Source organism: Pyxicephalus adspersus, chromosome 7 (genome assembly GCF_032062135.1).
Source record: "Pyxicephalus adspersus chromosome 7, UCB_Pads_2.0, whole genome shotgun sequence".
In the NCBI taxonomy this organism is placed as follows: domain Eukaryota; kingdom Metazoa; phylum Chordata; class Amphibia; order Anura; family Pyxicephalidae; genus Pyxicephalus; species Pyxicephalus adspersus.
Genome location: NC_092864.1, coordinates 40,363,414 through 40,383,209, shown reverse-complemented (window position 1 = coordinate 40,383,209; position 19,796 = coordinate 40,363,414). Strand labels below are relative to the sequence as shown.

At 35.6% G+C, this 19,796-nt stretch overlaps 1 protein-coding gene across 1 annotated transcript in view; it reads right to left on the bottom strand.

The window, feature by feature from the left end:
• Positions 1 to 870: 870 nt before the first annotated feature.
• KCNJ3 (potassium inwardly rectifying channel subfamily J member 3) overlaps positions 871 to 19,796 on the bottom strand; it is a 136,724-nt gene continuing 117,798 nt past the window's right edge. The window contains exon 3 of the mRNA XM_072418167.1: positions 871 to 8,462. Coding sequence (XP_072274268.1) covers positions 7,879 to 8,462 — 584 coding nt within the window. The 3' untranslated portion in view covers positions 871 to 7,878. The remainder of the gene's footprint in view (positions 8,463 to 19,796) is intronic.

Sequence of the window (19,796 nt, the reverse complement as noted above, 5' to 3'; positions counted from 1 at the left end):
TACAGTATTATTTTTAGTGAAGTTGATCCTTAAGTAACCCACCTAAATGGAGTCCAGCCAGTAAAATAATTTCCTTATTACAATGATCTTCGCTGTGTGGCCCTGCTGGTGCCAAAAAAACTTTGCAAAGCAAATGTCCTGATTGGATTCCATTCCAAATGCACACACGTGCCATTGCACCACTCATTCCAAGAGCTGTACTCTATGCTGCTTCTAGCCAACCATTGGGGCATGGTTGACCCATAGGACTAAACAGGACAACAGCACAGGAAGAGCTCAGACATTTTCTTTCCTTTCAAGGATTAAGATGCACTGGACAGGGCTGCACAACAAAGATCACTGGAGTGAGAAAAAAGGATTACCAGGAAGGATGCACATATGGAGGAAAACTTAAGGTAGAATTCACTAAAGATAAAGATGTTCTTTAAATAAGTAAAGGAAAGCGAACAGAAGTTCTAAACAGCAATAAAAACATAACGTTTTTATCCCCCATATGATTCATGGTGAAACATGTTGGTTAGAATTAAACTTTGCAGATGTTTATACCCTTTAAATGTCCCTTGAAGGATAAACATTATCATATGTTCATCATATGACAGTATTTTGTATTGTATTTTGCCAACATCATACGCAGCACTGTACATTAAACAGGGGTTTCAAATGACAGACAGTTACAAACAGTGGCCCAGGAGGAGGAGAGGACCCTGCCCAGAAGAGTTTTACTCCAAAAATCCCTTATATGTATAATATGTCAGTAACACTTTATTCTAAGCCCTGCTTTTTAGGCAGCGGTTAATAGCTATGAGCTGTTAATAGCCCAGTGGTTCGCATAAAATATTGGAATGACGCTACTATATAAAAAATCCCCCCATTACATTCTTCTCCATCATAAATGTCCCTTATATAAATCCAGGTTTACCCATATGGGCATGAGTAAAAATTCTGTACTGCAACCACACAAAATCAAGCATAGAAAGTTTAAAAAAAAAACTTTATTGAGTTAATTTATTATGCACTGCACACTGTACATTAGGTGTCATTATTTAATATATGAAACTACATTCCACAATATTTATGGCTATTTGTGCCATCCAAATTGATGGTAGTTGTTTAACTTTTAACTAGATTTGATGTTTTAAATGAAAAACAATATAAAGGTTTTATTAAGATAAAAGCAGGATTGTAATGTTCTGAAAAGGGAAAAAAAATGTAAAAAAAAACACACTAAATATTTTCTTTTTCTTTCTCCCTGGGGCTTTACGTCTATAGATTATTTTACAAATTTGTGTTTATAGTATTATCATACACAATGCTAATAAATACATATAGTTCTGTAAAAATTATTTTTGTTAGTGCAAGAGCCATATATGTAGATACTGTATATTTATTTTAATAAAATCATATAATTAATTTAGATAATCCTGTAAAATCTCGTTTTTTCATTTATCAAATAAAATGACTACAATGACAAAAAATACAGAAGCAAGGTTCAGTTTTTAGGTATTGCCCTATTGCAAGAAAAACACTGGATAAGCATAAACTAGACATGACGGCCTTCAGTACATCAACAATGGACCAAAATATAAGGAAGGTTCAGAAACTGTACTGGGTAGAGGAAAATAAACAAATACAAGGTAATTAAAACAATAAAGTTACAATGGTCCCAATGCATGCAACTTGAAAAAGATTAGCCAATAGAATAACATTTAGCTAATGAAAATTAACAAAAGAAGTTGATTAGCCTTTACTGAAATAAAGATTATAATTTACTATACCATGAGGATACCAAAGGATGATAGATAATTTTACATACTAATATTTCATACTTACTTCTCATATTTTAGGCCATTCTTCATAAATTTTTAGCAGTGTGAATTTGCTTCTATGTTGTCAGAAGCCAAAAAAACTTGAATAGTTTGACCTCCTTTAAACTTCCTGGCGGTATGAATAATAAGTATTTTTAAATGTCAAAACGGTACATTTAATTGTTCACACGCCAGGGACGCAGATGCTGGCCGTCATCTGTGTAGCGGGAAGCAAATTCCGGGCATCGCTGGAGGACACCGTGGGCATCGCTGGAACTGGGGGACCAGGTAAGACTTGAAACTCCCTGGCAATTCCACCCTGAGACAAACTTGGCATTACCCCTAGGGAGGTTAATTAGGGATTATTTGTAAACATACAAATGACAGAAAATATATGTTTCCATCTTCCTAGTTTGAACAGATTTTAAGATTAAGAACCAGTCAATAAGCTTATTAGAAAGCCCAGGATCCTTTGCAAACTATGGTTCTGATTTATTAAAGGTAAAGGTAAGGAGAATTTTGCTACAGGTAGAAAAAACTAGGTTTTAGCATTCTCCTACTCTACTAAATTATGAAATATTTGCTGTTAGAGAGTTCCCTTTACTTCCTGTTCTGTAAAATATGTAATAATATAATAAACCAGTTTGACAGGAAGGGAGGGGAAATCTCTCTAACAGGCTCCGGATAGCTCTCCTTTTAATAATAAAAACTTTAAAAAAAAGTTGTCTTTACATACTTTTTATCTGCGTTTTTATAAATGGAGATAACAAGGTAATGTACTGGAAGCCTTTATGTCTAACATAGTTCATACACCAAACCATTTGTAAAGATTGTGAAACACAGTTAGCTGTCACTCATTTTTGTAAATATAAGGACATTTTATACATTTAGTAAAAGTATAGCAAATATTCAGACAGCAAATATCCAAAATGCGAGTTTCAACGTATTTATCAGATAATGTACAAAAAAAAAAAAAATGATCAAGAAGTATGCTAAACTTCAGAATCTAATATCATTTATTCCAACCCTGGAAACATTTTTGAAGTTTAAATCCAATGCTCTTTTCATGTCTAACCACTGGATGATGCTGATTTCAACAATATTTTTTTACAGGTCGATGAGAGTAAGCTTGTTTGAAACAGCAAACAATCCAATGATGCAAAATCAGGCTTCTTTTTAAGCTGTAGGGCTCCTGCACAAATGAAATAATCATACAGAATAATTTAATTAAAACATTTCAAATATTTAAATATGACATATTACAGTACCTATTTCTTGATGGTGTAATTTATTTATTTTGTGGTAAACACAAGTTTTTTTAGGTTTGTGCAAAAAAAGCATAACTACTACACTTGAAGTTGATCCCCAGCCAGCCATGACATATTCCATAGTTTGTTAATCTAACCCCCTCCCCGCCACACACATCCCAAAACCAGTGCACAGCAAGAGGTAAATACTTGTTTAATTAAAAGCAGATAAATACCAGTTCAGGGATCTCTCTCTAAAAGCCCTAACTCTTTGCCAGTGTTTATTATTAATATTAATAAACTGGATTTATATAGCGCCAACATATTACACAGCGCTGTACAGTAAATAGGTGTTGCAAATGACAGACAGATACAGACAGTGACACAGGAGAGGGAGAGGACCCTGCCCAGAAGAGCTTACAGTTGTGGCCTTTTCAACGTCATCACATAAAATACAGGACCAGTAGTCCTGCATTGTACTTGATGACATTGAGGATGTACCCCATACACAGAAGGAGAGCACCAGCTGCTGTAGGAGTAAGAAATCATTAAATTTTACTGATTGAAACCTTTTACAAAATAAATGAACGATCTTTGCTGTGCAGAAAAAGGAAGGCGAGGGGAATATAATGGCTGACTGAAGTTCAGCTTTACTCACCATTGTCTACTGCATTCTATCTGACATCATAGTAATTTCAATTTATAATTAACATTTTACTTTATACTTAGGATATGTAATTTATAAAATAAACCATACATTAAATTATAGTCATCATCTCTAAGAAAAAAATAAAAGAAAACAAATGACTTTTAATTTATGTCTGTGCTAATAATTATTTATGTGAAAATAAATATTGTATGATAAAATAATCGGATCCATATGAAGAAATATAACCATGTCATAAGGACAAATTCATTTAAGTATATTTTATGTTCCTGAGTTCCCGAGATCTCTTTGACTAAGGTTTCCCTAGATCTCAATCAAAATGATATAAAATCATCTTAACTGTCTTTATTGTGCTGTAAATCAGATAAAGTAACAAAATAAATGAAAAACAAACACTTAGGTTACCCATAAACAGGAGATGGCAGAAATATGCAACCACTCAAAAATCGTTTTATGATTTGCACAACCGCCCAGCTGAAGGTCTGGGTTTATGCACTTTATGAGTAAATATTCCCTGGAGTTAGTTTTTATCTTAAAATACAATATTCCTAAAATAGTAGTAGTCAAGAAAAACTCAATTTTTAGGGGTAAGTTTTTCACTGCAACATTGATCATCTTGGAGGTATTTGGAGGTGTAAAAAACCATGCATGTCTACAGAAAGAAAGAACTTTCTTCCTTTTAGTGGTTGCACCCTCCGGCAGCCTCCGTATGTGCATGGTTATGCTGACCTTAACATTGAACTTGTTTCTCCATAGGCTGCAGCAGAGCCCCAGAGATATCTCTGAGTTTAATACCTAATACTGTGATATCATGTGGTGTTCTCAAATATATACAGGTTAAGATTGATCAATAGGCACAGTAGGTCTTTGCCTAGGGTAGCAGATAACAAGAAGTGGATTTTCCCTGAACAATGTTAGTGTAGATGTTCTTGCTCCATTACAAATGGAAAAGAAAAACAAGCTCACATAACATCTGCTCTATATACAAGATGCATACATACAGTGTCAATTATAATTTATATTTAAAATACATATAAACCCTAACTGAATGATGTTTGGTTTGCTGCTGTTTTCATCTTTTATTGATTTTAGAGCTACTTTTATTATCAAGCCTTTTTCAACATTACCTGTCTACATGCACTCAATTGCATTCTAGTTTTCATGAACTACAGTGTATGTAGCACATCATTGTCCTGGAGTGACTTCTTGATGGTTACAATGCTATACCATGCCCATGCAATTTGTGTCAATGTGACTGCTTGTAGTTTCCACCATGTGACAAGCTGACTACATTGGAACAAAATTGGGAGCCAGAAGTCACTCCAATACAGGAAGTATGGCAAGAATATTTTAATGAAAGCTGCAGGTTTAGATAAAAAAGATTGAGTTTAATATCTATTACTAAACAGATTGAATTCTATCTATAAATGTTTATTGTTCTTGTTTAGCCAAATATTTTTTTACAATTTAATTAGATATTGTGTAAATGTAAAAGTTCATTCACACATTTTTATTGGATTCGATGTAAAAAAAAATTTACTTGTTGAAAAATATAAATAGACCCATTGTTGCTTTTTGAAATTTAAAAACTTAAGCTGTCACATTCTGTATTTCTATGGTAATGAAAACTTGAAAAAATTAAAAAATTAAAAACACTGAACGCCCAACTTTGTGCCACACTAGCCAATGTGGCTGTGTTATTCTATACATAGTGGAGGGACAAGTAAACTACAAAAGGGCTAAACTGAAATCTGTGGTTTTGCTTACCAGATGACTTACATTTCTGAACAATGCAAACCACTGATGGATATCTTTAAAAGAATACAGATGTTATTACAAAACTCTTCATAAGATGCTTTCCTATCCAGTTTTCCAAGTCATCATATATGTGAAAATAAAGTAGTGGTTGCGAAGATTACATGTATCTTTTTTTCTAATTAGTTTTTTTTATTTTACTGTTTTCTTTTTAAAGACCAACACCCATTCCATTATTTTAATGAATTTTGCCTTGCTTGTCACTTTACAGTGTTGTGGAGTCTTTTAATTTTTAATTGAGGATAAAAATAGTTAACTACTCAGTCTTAATTGACACAGTGCACATAGCACAACTGGAAAATAACTCACTAACAGCAGTACTGTTTAAATAAGACCATAAAAACTTATTTGTGGATTCAAAGGGTCCAAGCACAGTGACACTGGATCATTAAATATATCCAAAGCGTATATAACTGCATATTATAGCTGTATACAAATACATAAAACATTATATATTTAGGGTTAATTTGCTCCCGTAATATTCTTCAGTGGTGTATATTGAAAATCAATACTGGACCTTAGAATGAGATTTTACAAAAATCTCTTTAAATAACCATAGCAGCTACAATCTTTATTGATATGTTGAAGAAAACACTGAAATCCAATTGTATGGCTTTGAAAATTAAGGACACATTCTTTTTATAGAGAATATCCTATTGTAAGAACTAAATATAATTTAAAAATGAAAATGTGATCTTTTTAAATACTTCGCCTTTAGTTCACTGCAATAGATAGGTAATTCTGGGACAATAATGCTGAATTATAATGTTTTACTAGTTTATTTTCTAGTACAAAACTTTCCTTTGACAGCGTATGAAAACTTAAACATCCATTTGAAAGATTAAACTTAGCCCAGGAGAAATGAAAACACCAGGAAACATCATTAAAACTGTAGCTCTAATTAATTTGAAAACCTAACATTTGCTTCCTGCATAAGCTGTGATGTGGAATTTTTGGCAAGGACAAGAATTGTCTTGATGTACACAATCCCATTTGAGTTGACAGCCCTTCTTTAATTTGGTAAAATAAAACTGAACTCCGAGCTGATAAAATACACACACAAATGCAGCTTTCATTTTATGAATACATCTATAGATACCTGAATTTGACGATCCACCTCTTGCAATACCTGTACAGCAGGTTCAGAAAGGAAAAATGCGGCACAGAAGCCAGTTGGGCTGCAGTGCTCATGTGAAAAATGAATAGCTCTTGGTCTATGCAGGTCAAGTTGCAAGCAAAAGTGAGTCTTACCTAGCTACATTAAAGAAAAATCGAGCTGTGTTCCTTACAGGGCTGTGCTGTATGGCAGGGCTGCATGAATAATATTTTGAAAGAATTGAGATATAAATCTTTTGGTATGTGAATTTTCTCATATATATATATATATATATATATATATATATATATATATATATATATATATATTTATATATGTACATATTTCATATGTGTATTTCGCTATTTGCCTGGAGTTCAGCTTTTATTTCATTTTCTAAAGTGCACCTGTCAACATATATTTATGAAGCAAATTTAAAAGTCACAACAACTTTTAAATAATTTGTAAAATACCATTGTATTGACTTTTTCCGTTTCTCTGCAGGTAACTGTTGTATTCAATGTCAATGAGATTGCCAAATATATGAGAAGCCAATATTTTTAATTTGTATCAGCATATTCCGTTTCAAACCAATAGAAGACTTTTTGAGTTTAAAAAATATCAGTAACATAGTTCAATGGATATTGTGGTCACCTGCAGTGTGCTTTGTGAAACAGGTAAGTTTATATCTATGCCCCAAAATCACCTAGTTCAAGTTTGCGTAGTAGTGACCAGTCCACTTTAAAGCAAATTAAAGTTGAAATCAAAATAAATATAGTCTTAATACATGCTTGGAAATATCCTGCATGTATGTATATTTACTATTCATATGATAAATAAATTTTAATTAAAACGTTGCCCTTAGAGTTAACCATTCTTATGATAGAAGTACTAGGTTTAAAAAATATGGGGGAGAATAATGCCCCTTTTAAATTTTTTTTTGTTTTGATTATACAATATAAAGTAAGAGTCATGCCATAAAACTATATGCAAAATATGCACACTATTATTGCATGCTTGATGTGATACTACATGCCAGTAAGTATTACTTTAGTTCTAGAAAGACCGTAAAAACACATTAGGTCTCTTATGAAAGCACTATATATACAGTACAGTCCTGTCTACTATCAGCCTTAAAAACTGTGCCCCATACACTTTTCCTACAAACGAAACAAGGTCTCGGCATCTTCATGTATATTTTGATGAGTTTTTTAAACCCATTTTTTAAATAATACCTAGAAGTTTTTGTTATGTAAATCTGTCTGAATTCATTTTTCTTAATTTAGGCGGCAAGTTTCCATCCATTCTGCCCCCACCAGACAATCTTTGAAGCTTCGGAGGTAAATCTGCTACCGACTGGCTCATGGGATCTGAAATCATCTTAGTGGTTTTAATGACCAGTTTCTCTTCCGAATTACCCGGTACGGAACTTATTCGTTGGAGCTTCATGGGCAAATCACCCATGCTGTAAGCTTTCTCTGAAGTTGTAGAACTCATTCTGAGTAATTTTCTCGGTAGGTCCTCCCGGCCAGTGATTTTCTGGAGTTTTGGAGGCATTTTTGTGCTAATGTCATCCAGGCTGTCCAGAGTGTCTACGGAGTTATTTTTTTCTTTGCTGTTACCTACTGCTGGTGCTATTATTGGTGAAGATATGAGAAGCATTTCTTCTTGTTCTTTGATACTGTAAGGTGCGGTGGGAACTTCAAATGTTGCATGGAACTGTGAGTAGTCTACTTTGAAGAAACCTTCCTCTAGAGAAATAACAGGGAAAAATCGATGACCCCAAAGAACTTCATCCTCGGTGTAAGAAGTCCGGGCTTGACAAGTCATTCCTAGGAGCAAAGAAAATAGCTGAACATTAAAAGGAATGTCATAAGGCATTTAAATATTATCCTGACTCTTTAAATTTAAATTGACATAAAGCCTAACAATTTGCATAATCAAATAAAGTGCATTGTGAACATATGCTGTGCAAACTTTTATTTCTTGGTATGATGTACGAGTTAATACAGAGTTTATTCTTGGCTATTTTTCTCTGCTAATAAACATTTTACCATTTTAATGCCCTGGATTTATAAAGGCCAATTATTAGGGAGCATTCTATAGAGTACATATAATCATTTATTTAAGATCCTGTCTCCTAAAGGAGTTTATAATCTACAAATCACTACAGGTATAACAGAATATTTTACAAATTTGTGGCAAAGACTTCTGGTGTTGTATGACCTTCTATTATAATGGTAAAAGCTTCATGGCCAATAATTTTTACGGTAAAATTGATTTGGTGAGATGGATTTCCCAGGTTGACCACCCACCTTTCTCTAACATTTTTGGCACCTGTTCTATCCTCCCTACAATATGGGCAGAAGAATGCCAAGTACCTAAACAATTTATCAAAAATACCATGTGGCACCTAGAACCCCTTGCAACAGGAATCCAAATGGATTGACACAATTAAATCCAGTTCAGCATATCAACCTAAAATCGATAGGGCAAACTGATTATCGATTGTATTAAAATCAAAACCACTTTTTGTGTATTAATAGATATTTTTATTAGAAAGAATGGTGAAATTGTTTGTATTTCAGATTATCAATCAGTTATCAAACATCTTGCTTGTACATCGAATACTTGATTGAAATTGGAATTATGATAATAGTAATATCATTTTAAAAAAATATAATAACATTTCTCTTTTACCAAACCTTTGTGTATAAAAGTTGGGTAAATCTTGGGTTCAAATGTTTTATACATAGAGCCCAGGACAAAGTATGAAGGTCACCATACATGATGTAATTGCACCCTGTACAGATTTTGGGGAGGCCATTCATTCAGTGCACATAAAACTTGCTTTGATGACCATTCTTTTCAACAGGAAATGACTCAAGAGCAATTAGGAGGCATTAGGTGGGATTATTCAAGAGGAAACCCCCAAACAACATTGGGACTATCTTCCCTAAAAAAAATCTCCAGATAACTTTTCTAAGCAGATTTGTTTCATATTTGGAGGCAAGGTCATTGGTAGATCCATAGGGGGTTATGTGATTTAAAAATGTTATTTCAAAATATCTTTCTGTTACTTTTTTTATTGACTCAAAGACATAAGACAAGTGGATCATTTTTGAATTACTGAACCTAAAGAACTGTAGTGTCTTTTTCTGTCCATTGCATCGATTTTGTGTTACTTCCAGGAGAATGATTGCATTTTAGAGACAGGCAATGCGTCTATAGTATAAAATGTCTAAGACTTGTGTTTTTAAAACATTTCAGTCATTGTTATTGATCCCGCGGTGCTTTGTTGCAAGATTACAGTTTGCTGCAATCCGTGAACATAATGATCTTTTGCTGTCAAGTGGTTTTAGTAGTGCTTAATTGCAATAGAGCATTTGTTTAGTATTCTGAACCACTGAATTATCTTGTAAATATAATTAGATCAAAGTAAACAGCAAATATGTATATCAAATCCCAATTCCATAATAAACAATATGCATAATAGAATATTTTTAAGAAGTAAGCATTTATGTACTGTTATCTTCAAAACATTCACTGAGCTTGCTTACATGTATTTTCCTTCATAAATGTTTGTCTTTTGTTTGTTGACAAATAATCAGAGAGCCCCTCCAAGGGAAAGTACCCACCCCTTCCATGTTTTCTAACATACACCTCAAAGGGACTACTTCTAATAGTTCAATTACAAATTGCTTTCATATGAAATGTGCATTGTAGACAGGTCAGAAATTTTTGGGCCAACACCTGGTCCTACCTCTCTTATTTTTGCACACCCAAAAAGGAATATAAATTGTATAAAATGGGTCTGGTTTTTACATCTCTCTGAGACTGGAAAATAAAGACTGTCCTGAACATCAGACTGTAATGAAACGAACCTGGGTGGACCAGCAAACCTAGAATTGATTTCTTAAAAATTATTTGTTAATAGTTGGTAAATGTTTTCAATACTGGACTAGATCTATGGCAGTTTTTCTGGATCACCCAGATTCTTGCATGAAAGTCTGTCTTCTCCAGTCCTGTTGAGCTTTAATAAATCAGACTCAATGTGAAGAGCATACTGATGGTAGAAAAAAGTAGATTGACATGGTAGAGTAGATGTCATTAAGTGGTAATGAACTGCCCCAGAAAATTCAGCTCTCCTTCCTGGTAAGAGAGGACTGTGTAGTGTAGCAGAGCTGTGTACATCACTAGACTGAATTACAAGTTTGAATTACAAGTACAACACTTTGGCTCCTTTTTATGTTTTACTTCTGTGAATTAGCTATTCGTCTGGAGTTCAGCTTTAAGCTCTTATCATATGACTGGCCAGTTAATTGATACCCACACTGGAACTCTTGGCAATTTTACAGCCCATTATTGTGACCAACATTGCTGAATGAGTGGCTAAGGTTTTATGTCGCAGAGCCTAGAATATAAAATCATTATTTTTAATCTTCACTGATCCTCATTATTCTTGACAAGCACAACTGTTTACCAATGAAATCTCTAAGCACGTGGGGAATGATTTAGGAATCAAACCTTAATCAAGCATAATGTTTACCAAGGATTAATGTATTCCCTCCAGTTCTCTGTATCCATTCGACATGTTGTTATCTGCTATATGCTATGATAAAATAAATACAGATAATCAATGTTATAATTGACCTGGTTTATCTCTTGCATCGCATCTGTTGCCCCCCTTGAAAAATTTTAATATGGAACATCAACGTTGCTGAAAAGGAAAGTGAGCATGATGGTAAAATCAGGTTTATTCAGGCACTGGCAGAGAGGCTCTGCAGAGATGAAAGTAGAATTAGGCTTAACATGTGCAGCCTTGGCAATATTCTGTGCTAGGATGAAGCAGCTCTCGTGCACATGGGCTGGAGTTCTTCATCCAGTCAAGCTAATTAAAATGGCCAACGATTTCCAACATGAAAGAGGAAGACACCGCCTGGAAGAAGACCATGTGAAGATGTCAGTAGCTGCTTAAAAGCGACGAAGGACATTGTAGCTGTTGCAGTACCTGATGGGGACACTTTGGCAGGTAAATCTGCACTAGTGTTCAATTAAGCTGTACATGTTTGCTCAGCATGGTGAAATCCTGGGTTAAAATTCTGCTGAAAAAAACCCCCAAAATTTACCACTCCTTGCTTTTTTGTTGGTGCCAACAGCTTCATCTGGAAGATGTTGGCACTAGCAAAGAAGCAACGAGAGGTAAGTTTGTTTGTGTGTTGGTCCTCTTAATCATTCACTACAGAATATTGCACCTTCACATGCTATGGAGTAGAAAAGAAGGAAAGGTGTTCTGTAGTCATGTAATATGATGACAACTCTGCTACTGATACAGTACAATAGGTGAATAATGTCACCCTAGGGCAGGAAGGGTGTACACATGCCAGCTGATTAAGTGGGAACAACCCCTGTATTTTTTGATGGAGAAGAACACAGTAGGAAGCCACTTGCTCCTCTCTCTCATTGTAGGTCTGAGCCTGGGATGAGAGAGTGGGCGGGTTGTGTTCAGAGACACAACCCGCTCACCTCCCTGAGCCTGAGATCTCTCCAGGAGACGTGGTCCTTGGCTCTGGTAGGTCTGCCCTCCCTCAAGCAGGGTTCCTCTCCTGACCCCGCTGGTGGGCGCACTGGCTAGAGCTGCAGCCCACCTGTGAGATGTCCATGGCCCACTGGAGGGCCGCGGATTGGGGGTTGGGGACCTCTGCCATACATTATGGTTCCTGGGTTTAGTTACGCTTTAACCTATTTAAGAATTTCCACAATGAATTTGTCATTAAAAAAACAATTAGGCTTCTGAATAGAATGTAGATCTCAGTAATTTCTATTCTCCTTTTTCCTTTCTGAATGTGTGCTTCCATGCATGCAGTCTAAGCTTATAATTGTAGCGCTGCTAGACAGCTTCGATCCCAGCTTAGATATGGCCAAGATCTAACTGCTGCAGTTCCTGGTCATGTGATGACCTCAGTGCCACTCAGAGATGACATTGAAAAACTTAATGTAAATAAAAATTCTGTCAAGATAAATCTATCTATGAGAAATGGATGCATGCTTCCTTTTTGTTATTAGAAAACCAAAATTAACTGTGACAATTATTATGTAATACTCATGGAAAAAACATTTGTTTTATTTCCTTGGCCACATAGTTTAAAGAAATTATACGCTTATCTGTTACTGTCAGTGTAAACATAATCTCCAAAATCAAATATATACGTTAAAGCAATTTTCATTTTTTTCAAATTTGCATTTCTCTAAAATAAATCATGGTAATCCAACCATGGGAATGCTTGTATTATGTACTGTGTGGCTATAAATATATTATTGGCACTATGCATCTCCTGCATAGTACTCGGATGTCTGCAGAGGGACATAATATAAAAAACGGTACTGATCAGTGGCTCAATGAAAAATATGAAGAAAAGAAAACAAGTAGGATACTTATACTACCAATAATATTAAATTTCCTACACCGCTATAAAAACATATTTTGATACCGATGTTACATAAAAAAATAAAATAATGATGAGCATATTGATACACTGCTTTGCCCATGCACTGATTATTATTTGTAAAAAAACAATTTAATAAACACAGTTTCTAGTTTATGGCATTGGTGAGCCAACATAAGGCAATTATTATTGAGAACCAAAGACATTTTAAAGGTCCAGTGACTATTTCACACAACATATTCTCAATTAGAAAAAATTAAAGACAGGCAGATTTGTAGTTCAGCAAAGTTTACCACTAAATCCCTTTAAGTTGAACTCGTTGAAGTTAAACAATGTTTACCCCACCAACCTCTTGCCAACCACTTACTACCACAGAGGATGGTAATCAATTTTTGAAGTATGCATAAGGAAGTGTTTCCTGTGGTCGGTGCTTGTAATAAATTGTGCCTAAAAACCACCAACCAGTTGGATTGCTATATACCTTGCCATCTTTATTATAAAAAAATGTTGAGTTTTATCTACTTTGCCCCCACTTCCCATATAGGTATACAATTAATATACAATTTTAACTACTGGTAAAGAGATACTGTGGAGGATCTACTAAAGGAATGTAGGCTCTTCACTTACTAAGGCGAATTGTCACTTTACATAATAGAGATAATAGAGATAATTCACTTAGCCTAGCGAATGTAGGGAAAATCACTTTGCAAGGAATATCCAATCACATGGAAAGAAATCTAAAAAACAGGATTTTCCTTGTACGTGATTGGATAGTTGAAATTAGCAAATGAAAAAACAACTCTGTACACATGTGACATCATGTTGATTGCTGAAATGTTTTCAAATCTCTCATTAGGAGTTGCAGCAAACCATAATTTTTGGTTGGAGGTCATCCAACTTCATTTAGCTTTTTTTTCCTCCTAGGCTGGTATCTGTGGCCCAACATTTTCATTTAATAGATTTCAGTTGTTTTATCTACAGAGGCTCAGCATCACTTGTAGGCATTACTTAAGATGGTTTGCATACACTGATATCTATGATAATTTAAGAACTCCTCCAAGAAGCCAGCCATCTGAAGGCCCTAGAAAGGCATATGGAGGCGATTGCTGTAATGTTTTATGAGCAACATTCTGCTGACCCTCCTTCAATCTGCCTGCTAGCTAGAGTCCAAGCCATAATGCGACTGGGTATAAAAAAAGAAGGGCTTTATTTAAAGCAGAAGAAAACATGGCAAACTCACCTGTACACTTTCCAGGACCAAGTGCCACCATCTTTCCCCAGTTTCTTTCCTTCTGTTTTTGGATGATCTTTAGCCATCTTGATTGGCTGTGCTGGGATGATATAAACATACGTCATCCCGGCACAGGCAAGGAAAGCCGGGTATGTCGCGTTTCCCCTGCAACTAAAGCTGATCCTGTGCATGCACAGCTCAACTTTTTTTCCAGAAACACACAGCAGGTATGATGCATTATTGGAGAAGGGACATCGGGGCCCCTCTCTGCAATAATAACCTGCCCCACTTTAAACATACTAATATTATGTTTCAGTTAGGGAAAAAGAAACTAAAAAAGCAAAATATAAGCAAATTAAAGTTCAGTTTTAATACTCCATGATAGCTTTTTAGAGGTGTAACACTCAGGGAGTAATGACTTGGCTAGTTTGTTTGGCGATCCATAAATGACAGGGCCAATTTGGCTGAATGGCCTTTTAAGTTTGCTTACTTGGGGTGGCAACAACACAATATGGATAACACAGGCAGCCGTTCAGAATATTAATAATGAGGAAAAAAGAAGTCTGGAAAGGCTCTGTATTTTTAGACTTTTAAATGACTCCCTTGCTCTTTTTTCTTTTAAATCTACTGTTCCGTTAAGGGCAAGAAACAAGAACAGATGAAATATTAAGCCTTCCTGAGGTCAAAATTGATAGCTGCCCAAAGCACCATGGAGTCTAGGATTACCATGGCAACCACAATACCATAGTAACCCCAGACACTAGAGATCAGGGAGGAAAAATTGTTAAAGGCCTGAAAGAGCACAAGGGACAAAATATGCACTTTCTATGTGTAAAACATACATACTTTTTAAAATAGATTTTAAAATGCAGCTTCTCAGACTGCTGGTATATAATAGAGGAAGGTGCTGTAACATTGCCATCACTTCAATTTATCTTCCCTGGAAGTCTGCCTGCTTTGCTTGCCTAGTTCTGCCTGCCAAAAATATGTGTAACTATTAGAATTAACATCTAAACAACTTGTTTGTTGAGAATTGAGCCAGGCACTTGGGAGTTGATGAGATGCGATAGAGATATGGCTTTCTGGAAATACAAAAGCATTATATATTTTGAAAAAAGTTGCATTGTATTTTAATAACTTGAACGCAGTTTGTATCACTCTCTGGATGGAGGAAAGCTTGGACTCAGTTCAGTGAGGTGTCAGTCCAACCCATGATGCTGGTTGTCCCTTTTGTGTTATTTAGACACACTGGGCCTGATTTCATAAAGCTCTCCAAGACTGTAGGAAGCTTTGAGGAAGATGGCGGAACATGGGTGATCCAACAAATCTAGAATGGATCTAGTCCAGGATTAAAACATGTGCCAAATAATAGCAAATGATTTTATGAAATCTATTTGGGGTTTGCTGGATCACCCACATTCTCCCATTATAGTCTATTTTCCACAGTCTTGGAGGGCTTTCAGAAATCAGTCCCAATGTGTGCATTTTCCCTGGACATGTATCATACTTTTTAGGCTCTTTAAAGGTTCTTTCAGAGGAAAACCTATTGTAGATAATAATTATTCTCAGATACCAAACAGAAAGGTGAATGGGTCCAGGATTGTTCCAAACTCATGGAGGTGAAGTGAACGTGTCACCACTTTGTACACAAAAATCAACCTGTAAAACAACCTGAGGCAACACAATTATTCTTATGTTTGTTGCTCCCTTGCCACTGCCAGTATTACACATTTCAGGAGTATCAGATGCTGGCACCCTCTCCCACATTAGGTAGAGCCACCCAGGTAGAGTTGAGAACAGCAAATGGTATATCATGACGCATTAGTGTCAATGTTTGCCCAGTCTAATGACGTGGTGAGACCTGTGTGGTAAATGTTTCCCTCAATTTTCACTCCGCCTGGAGTAAATTGCAACAATGCATTGTAGTTTTTTTTCCTTCATCTTGATCTGTCCCTGGAAGTTTCTCTCTAGAATATGCAAGTTTTCTATTGCGTTTATTTGCCTTGTAGTTGAATTGAATGGACTTTATTTTTTTTTTTTTTTACCATTGTTAGTTGTAAAATTTTTCTATGACAAAAAACATCCAATTTAATGTTTTGTTAGTAAAGATCCCACAAAATAAAATATATTCTAGAGATTCACAAAAGGAGACCATCATGTCCAATTTCCAAGCCAGACGAGTAATTCAATCTAACTAATCTATCTTACCAAGGATGGCACAGATAGCTGAGATTACAATCATCACTCTATGACACTGACCCTACAGTATACACAAGGAAAATGTTTGACTTTTCAGACATGTCTGTAGGGATAGATAAAGAACGCATTACTGTCCGCATGCTTTAGTGGAAATTCCTCACTGTAACTGAAAATATTATATAAATGCTTCCACAATCTTCCTGTCATGAGTTGCCACATGATTGATAAACTGTGAGGAACATGGTCAAAGACGATCATGGATACCTTTATACCTGAACATATTACAGACAGACCTTTGCAAGGTTCATCCACAAATAAGGGATAATAATTATGAAACTGTTGACATTTTCACCAACACATTCAACACATACAGTCTTACATAGAAAATTAAAAAGAACCTTCTTCCACATTTATGAGTGTCTAATACAGGCATGGGCAAACTACAGCCCACAGGCCATATATGCCCCATTGGGCTTTTTAATCTGGCCCACTTTTACATGTAAGTACTATCAGTCTCATTGTCCCATTGTGGCCCCTAAGCCAAAACGTTTGCCCACCCCTGGTCTAATATCTTGATTGTTTTGGAATTGTTTTCTAAATGAAGGTTACCATTGCTGATTTCCCATTCTACAAATTCTTTTTACCCGGCTTTTTACCACGTTACCAAATTGGTAAATTGGTATGCGAATTCAGTCTTTTGACTCCTCCATAAATTTTCTTCATACTTGTTCCAGGTCAGTGATTCAAGACAACGTCAAGACAATTGGGGCCTGTGTAGACAAGCTTTGGACTTGTGCCCATGGCAGAAGTTTAACCTTGACTTGAGATCAATCAGAATTCATTGTCAGGCAAATTTGACCTGCACTGGATATCCTTTTCACTTGTATTCAACCTAATTCAAGAAAATGTTGCATTCCCATAGAAAAGCTAAACCCACTCAAAGAGAAACACCCATGGACACAAGCCCTAAATCAGTGTAACAGCCAAGCAACTAACATTTTATGGACGTTAGTGATGGTTGTCCCCATATTTTAGTTGTTAAAGGTTTGCTTTAATCTCTCTTCCCAAAAGAAAAAACACCCAGTACATTCAGGGCATGGGGGATATATGGCTTACTGAGGCAGTTCTGGGCAATTAGTCATGCTGCCCAAAGTACACCTCATTCTTGTAATTTTTTTCTATTTTACTAGATTTACTCCTTATGTAATTTAAATATTGTATTCAGACTACTGCTAGAATGCACTATACCGGGTAAGATAGTATTGGAGGCATTTGTTCCTTTGGCCGCAACAGTATTTTGGACCGTTGACAATTATGGGTCATTTTATAATTTTTTACAAATTATTCAGAATTTACACATTTATCAATAGACCCCTTAAAATAGATATTTCCCTTTTCTGATCTTGATCAGAGCGGGAAACAGTCAATGATGGTGTGCATTAAATAGCTATCAGTGTCCTGTTCAGGCCTGTGCTCACAGTGCTTGACAAAGGTCATCTAGTGTCAATTTCTTCTGTGGCTGTGTGGCCAAATGCAGAGAACTGCAATAAGCATCAAGGATGGAATAACGAAAAACTGTGAAATATGTTAGTTTGTTAAAGAAAACTAAATAATTATTTTAGATTTTGTCCCAATACAAGTGCCTTCTTCACCATGACCACCAATAACTTTGACATCAATGTACACTTTGTGTGTTGCACTTTTTTACCCACATCAAACAGTCCCTAAGATGAAAGGGCCACTGGTTATGTTTGACTCTAAACCCACATAATTCCAGACCATCCCCAGTGTTTTGGTGACTAGAGATTAGGTTCCAGTTTGGCAAACAGACATTTTTTAAGTAAAAGATTAATATAGGACAACATTACCATTGACTGGTGGCTTTTATGCTTCAACAGACTTTCATCCACTTTTTACCTTGCCAATGCCTGGGTTGGCAGAATAAACACTGGTTCCACCTAATGGTTTTGATGAACTTTATGGTTCGAATTAAACCATGGTACACTCACTCATCTTGGTTGGCAGCAGGTTTAAAGGCAGTATGAATAGAACATCAGCATCACTAAACAGAGATTGTTTCATGTTTTTGATACACTAAATAACTCCCTCACTACCCTACAGTTCTCGTGCTGAGTTTAGCTACCAATGTCCATCAGCAACCATACCAGGGAATCAAAGTTAATTTGGGGTTCCTATCATTTCAATATGACTCCCTAAACTGATAAAAAGACATGTCCAGTCTGTCTTGCCTTATAGACCTGTCTGATAGGTTTTAGGGCAAGATTCTATTTAAATTATCTTTTACAGTTTAATGGGTATTTATTTAACCATCAAGCAGTAGCAGTTATTTGTTCCACGTCACTTGTGAGTCACTGTGTCTGAAAGACATTGCTACTGTTGGGTGATTAGAAGCTTGGCACACAGAAGCACAGATTACATTTCAGTTTGTTATTAATATTTAATCAGAGTTCTTTTAATTAGATTTCATTAGAGAAAACTATGTGCTGATGGCCAGTGAGCAATCCAGACATGTTTTTGATTAGTGAACATTTGAAAAATAAACCAATGCAGATCAATATTCACAAATGCTACTGTATGGAAGGACCAACAGTCATATTATTGTAGAAAGATGCGTCACTTTAGCAAATATTAAATGAGAAGCCAGCTACTGTCTCTCAGGAGGGGCAGTGAGTTTTTCAGTTCAATAAAGCCCGATAGCTTTTGTCATGGCTGATAAGCTGAGAATTACGTAACTGCAATAACTTAAGCCTTTATCCTCAGGCCATGATTTGTACCTGATATCTAGAGGAAATATAATTTAAGGTGGAATTCTAGCTTATACTATGTTGTTTGCAAACAGTACAAAAGTGTCAAAGCTACTACTATATATTAATATATGTTGTGCAAAGCCAATTTAAGTATATATGGTGGTTGGTGGCCACTGGTGAGAAGAGAGATTTCCGGATTGGGTAGATTTCAAAATGAAATAAACCGAAGCCTGAGAACGAGTATAAATCAATTAAAAAAACATGTGTGTAAAATGTTTGGGGATGGTGGGATTTGCTATTAGTACATTCCAAAATGTTATTTTGTAAATTAATGGTCTACTTTAAGCAATCCAGCTGCTTTTTGCAGTTGGGCCCATTGCAATAACTAACCAGACCAACCAACATTCAGTTTGGTTCATTTGAAACCAAATAGGACTGTTGGTTGAGTCAATTCCCCTGATTCATCAATAAAATCCGCGCTCGCTGGAAGCGCGAAAGTACGCGTGGCCATCGATCGCGGAT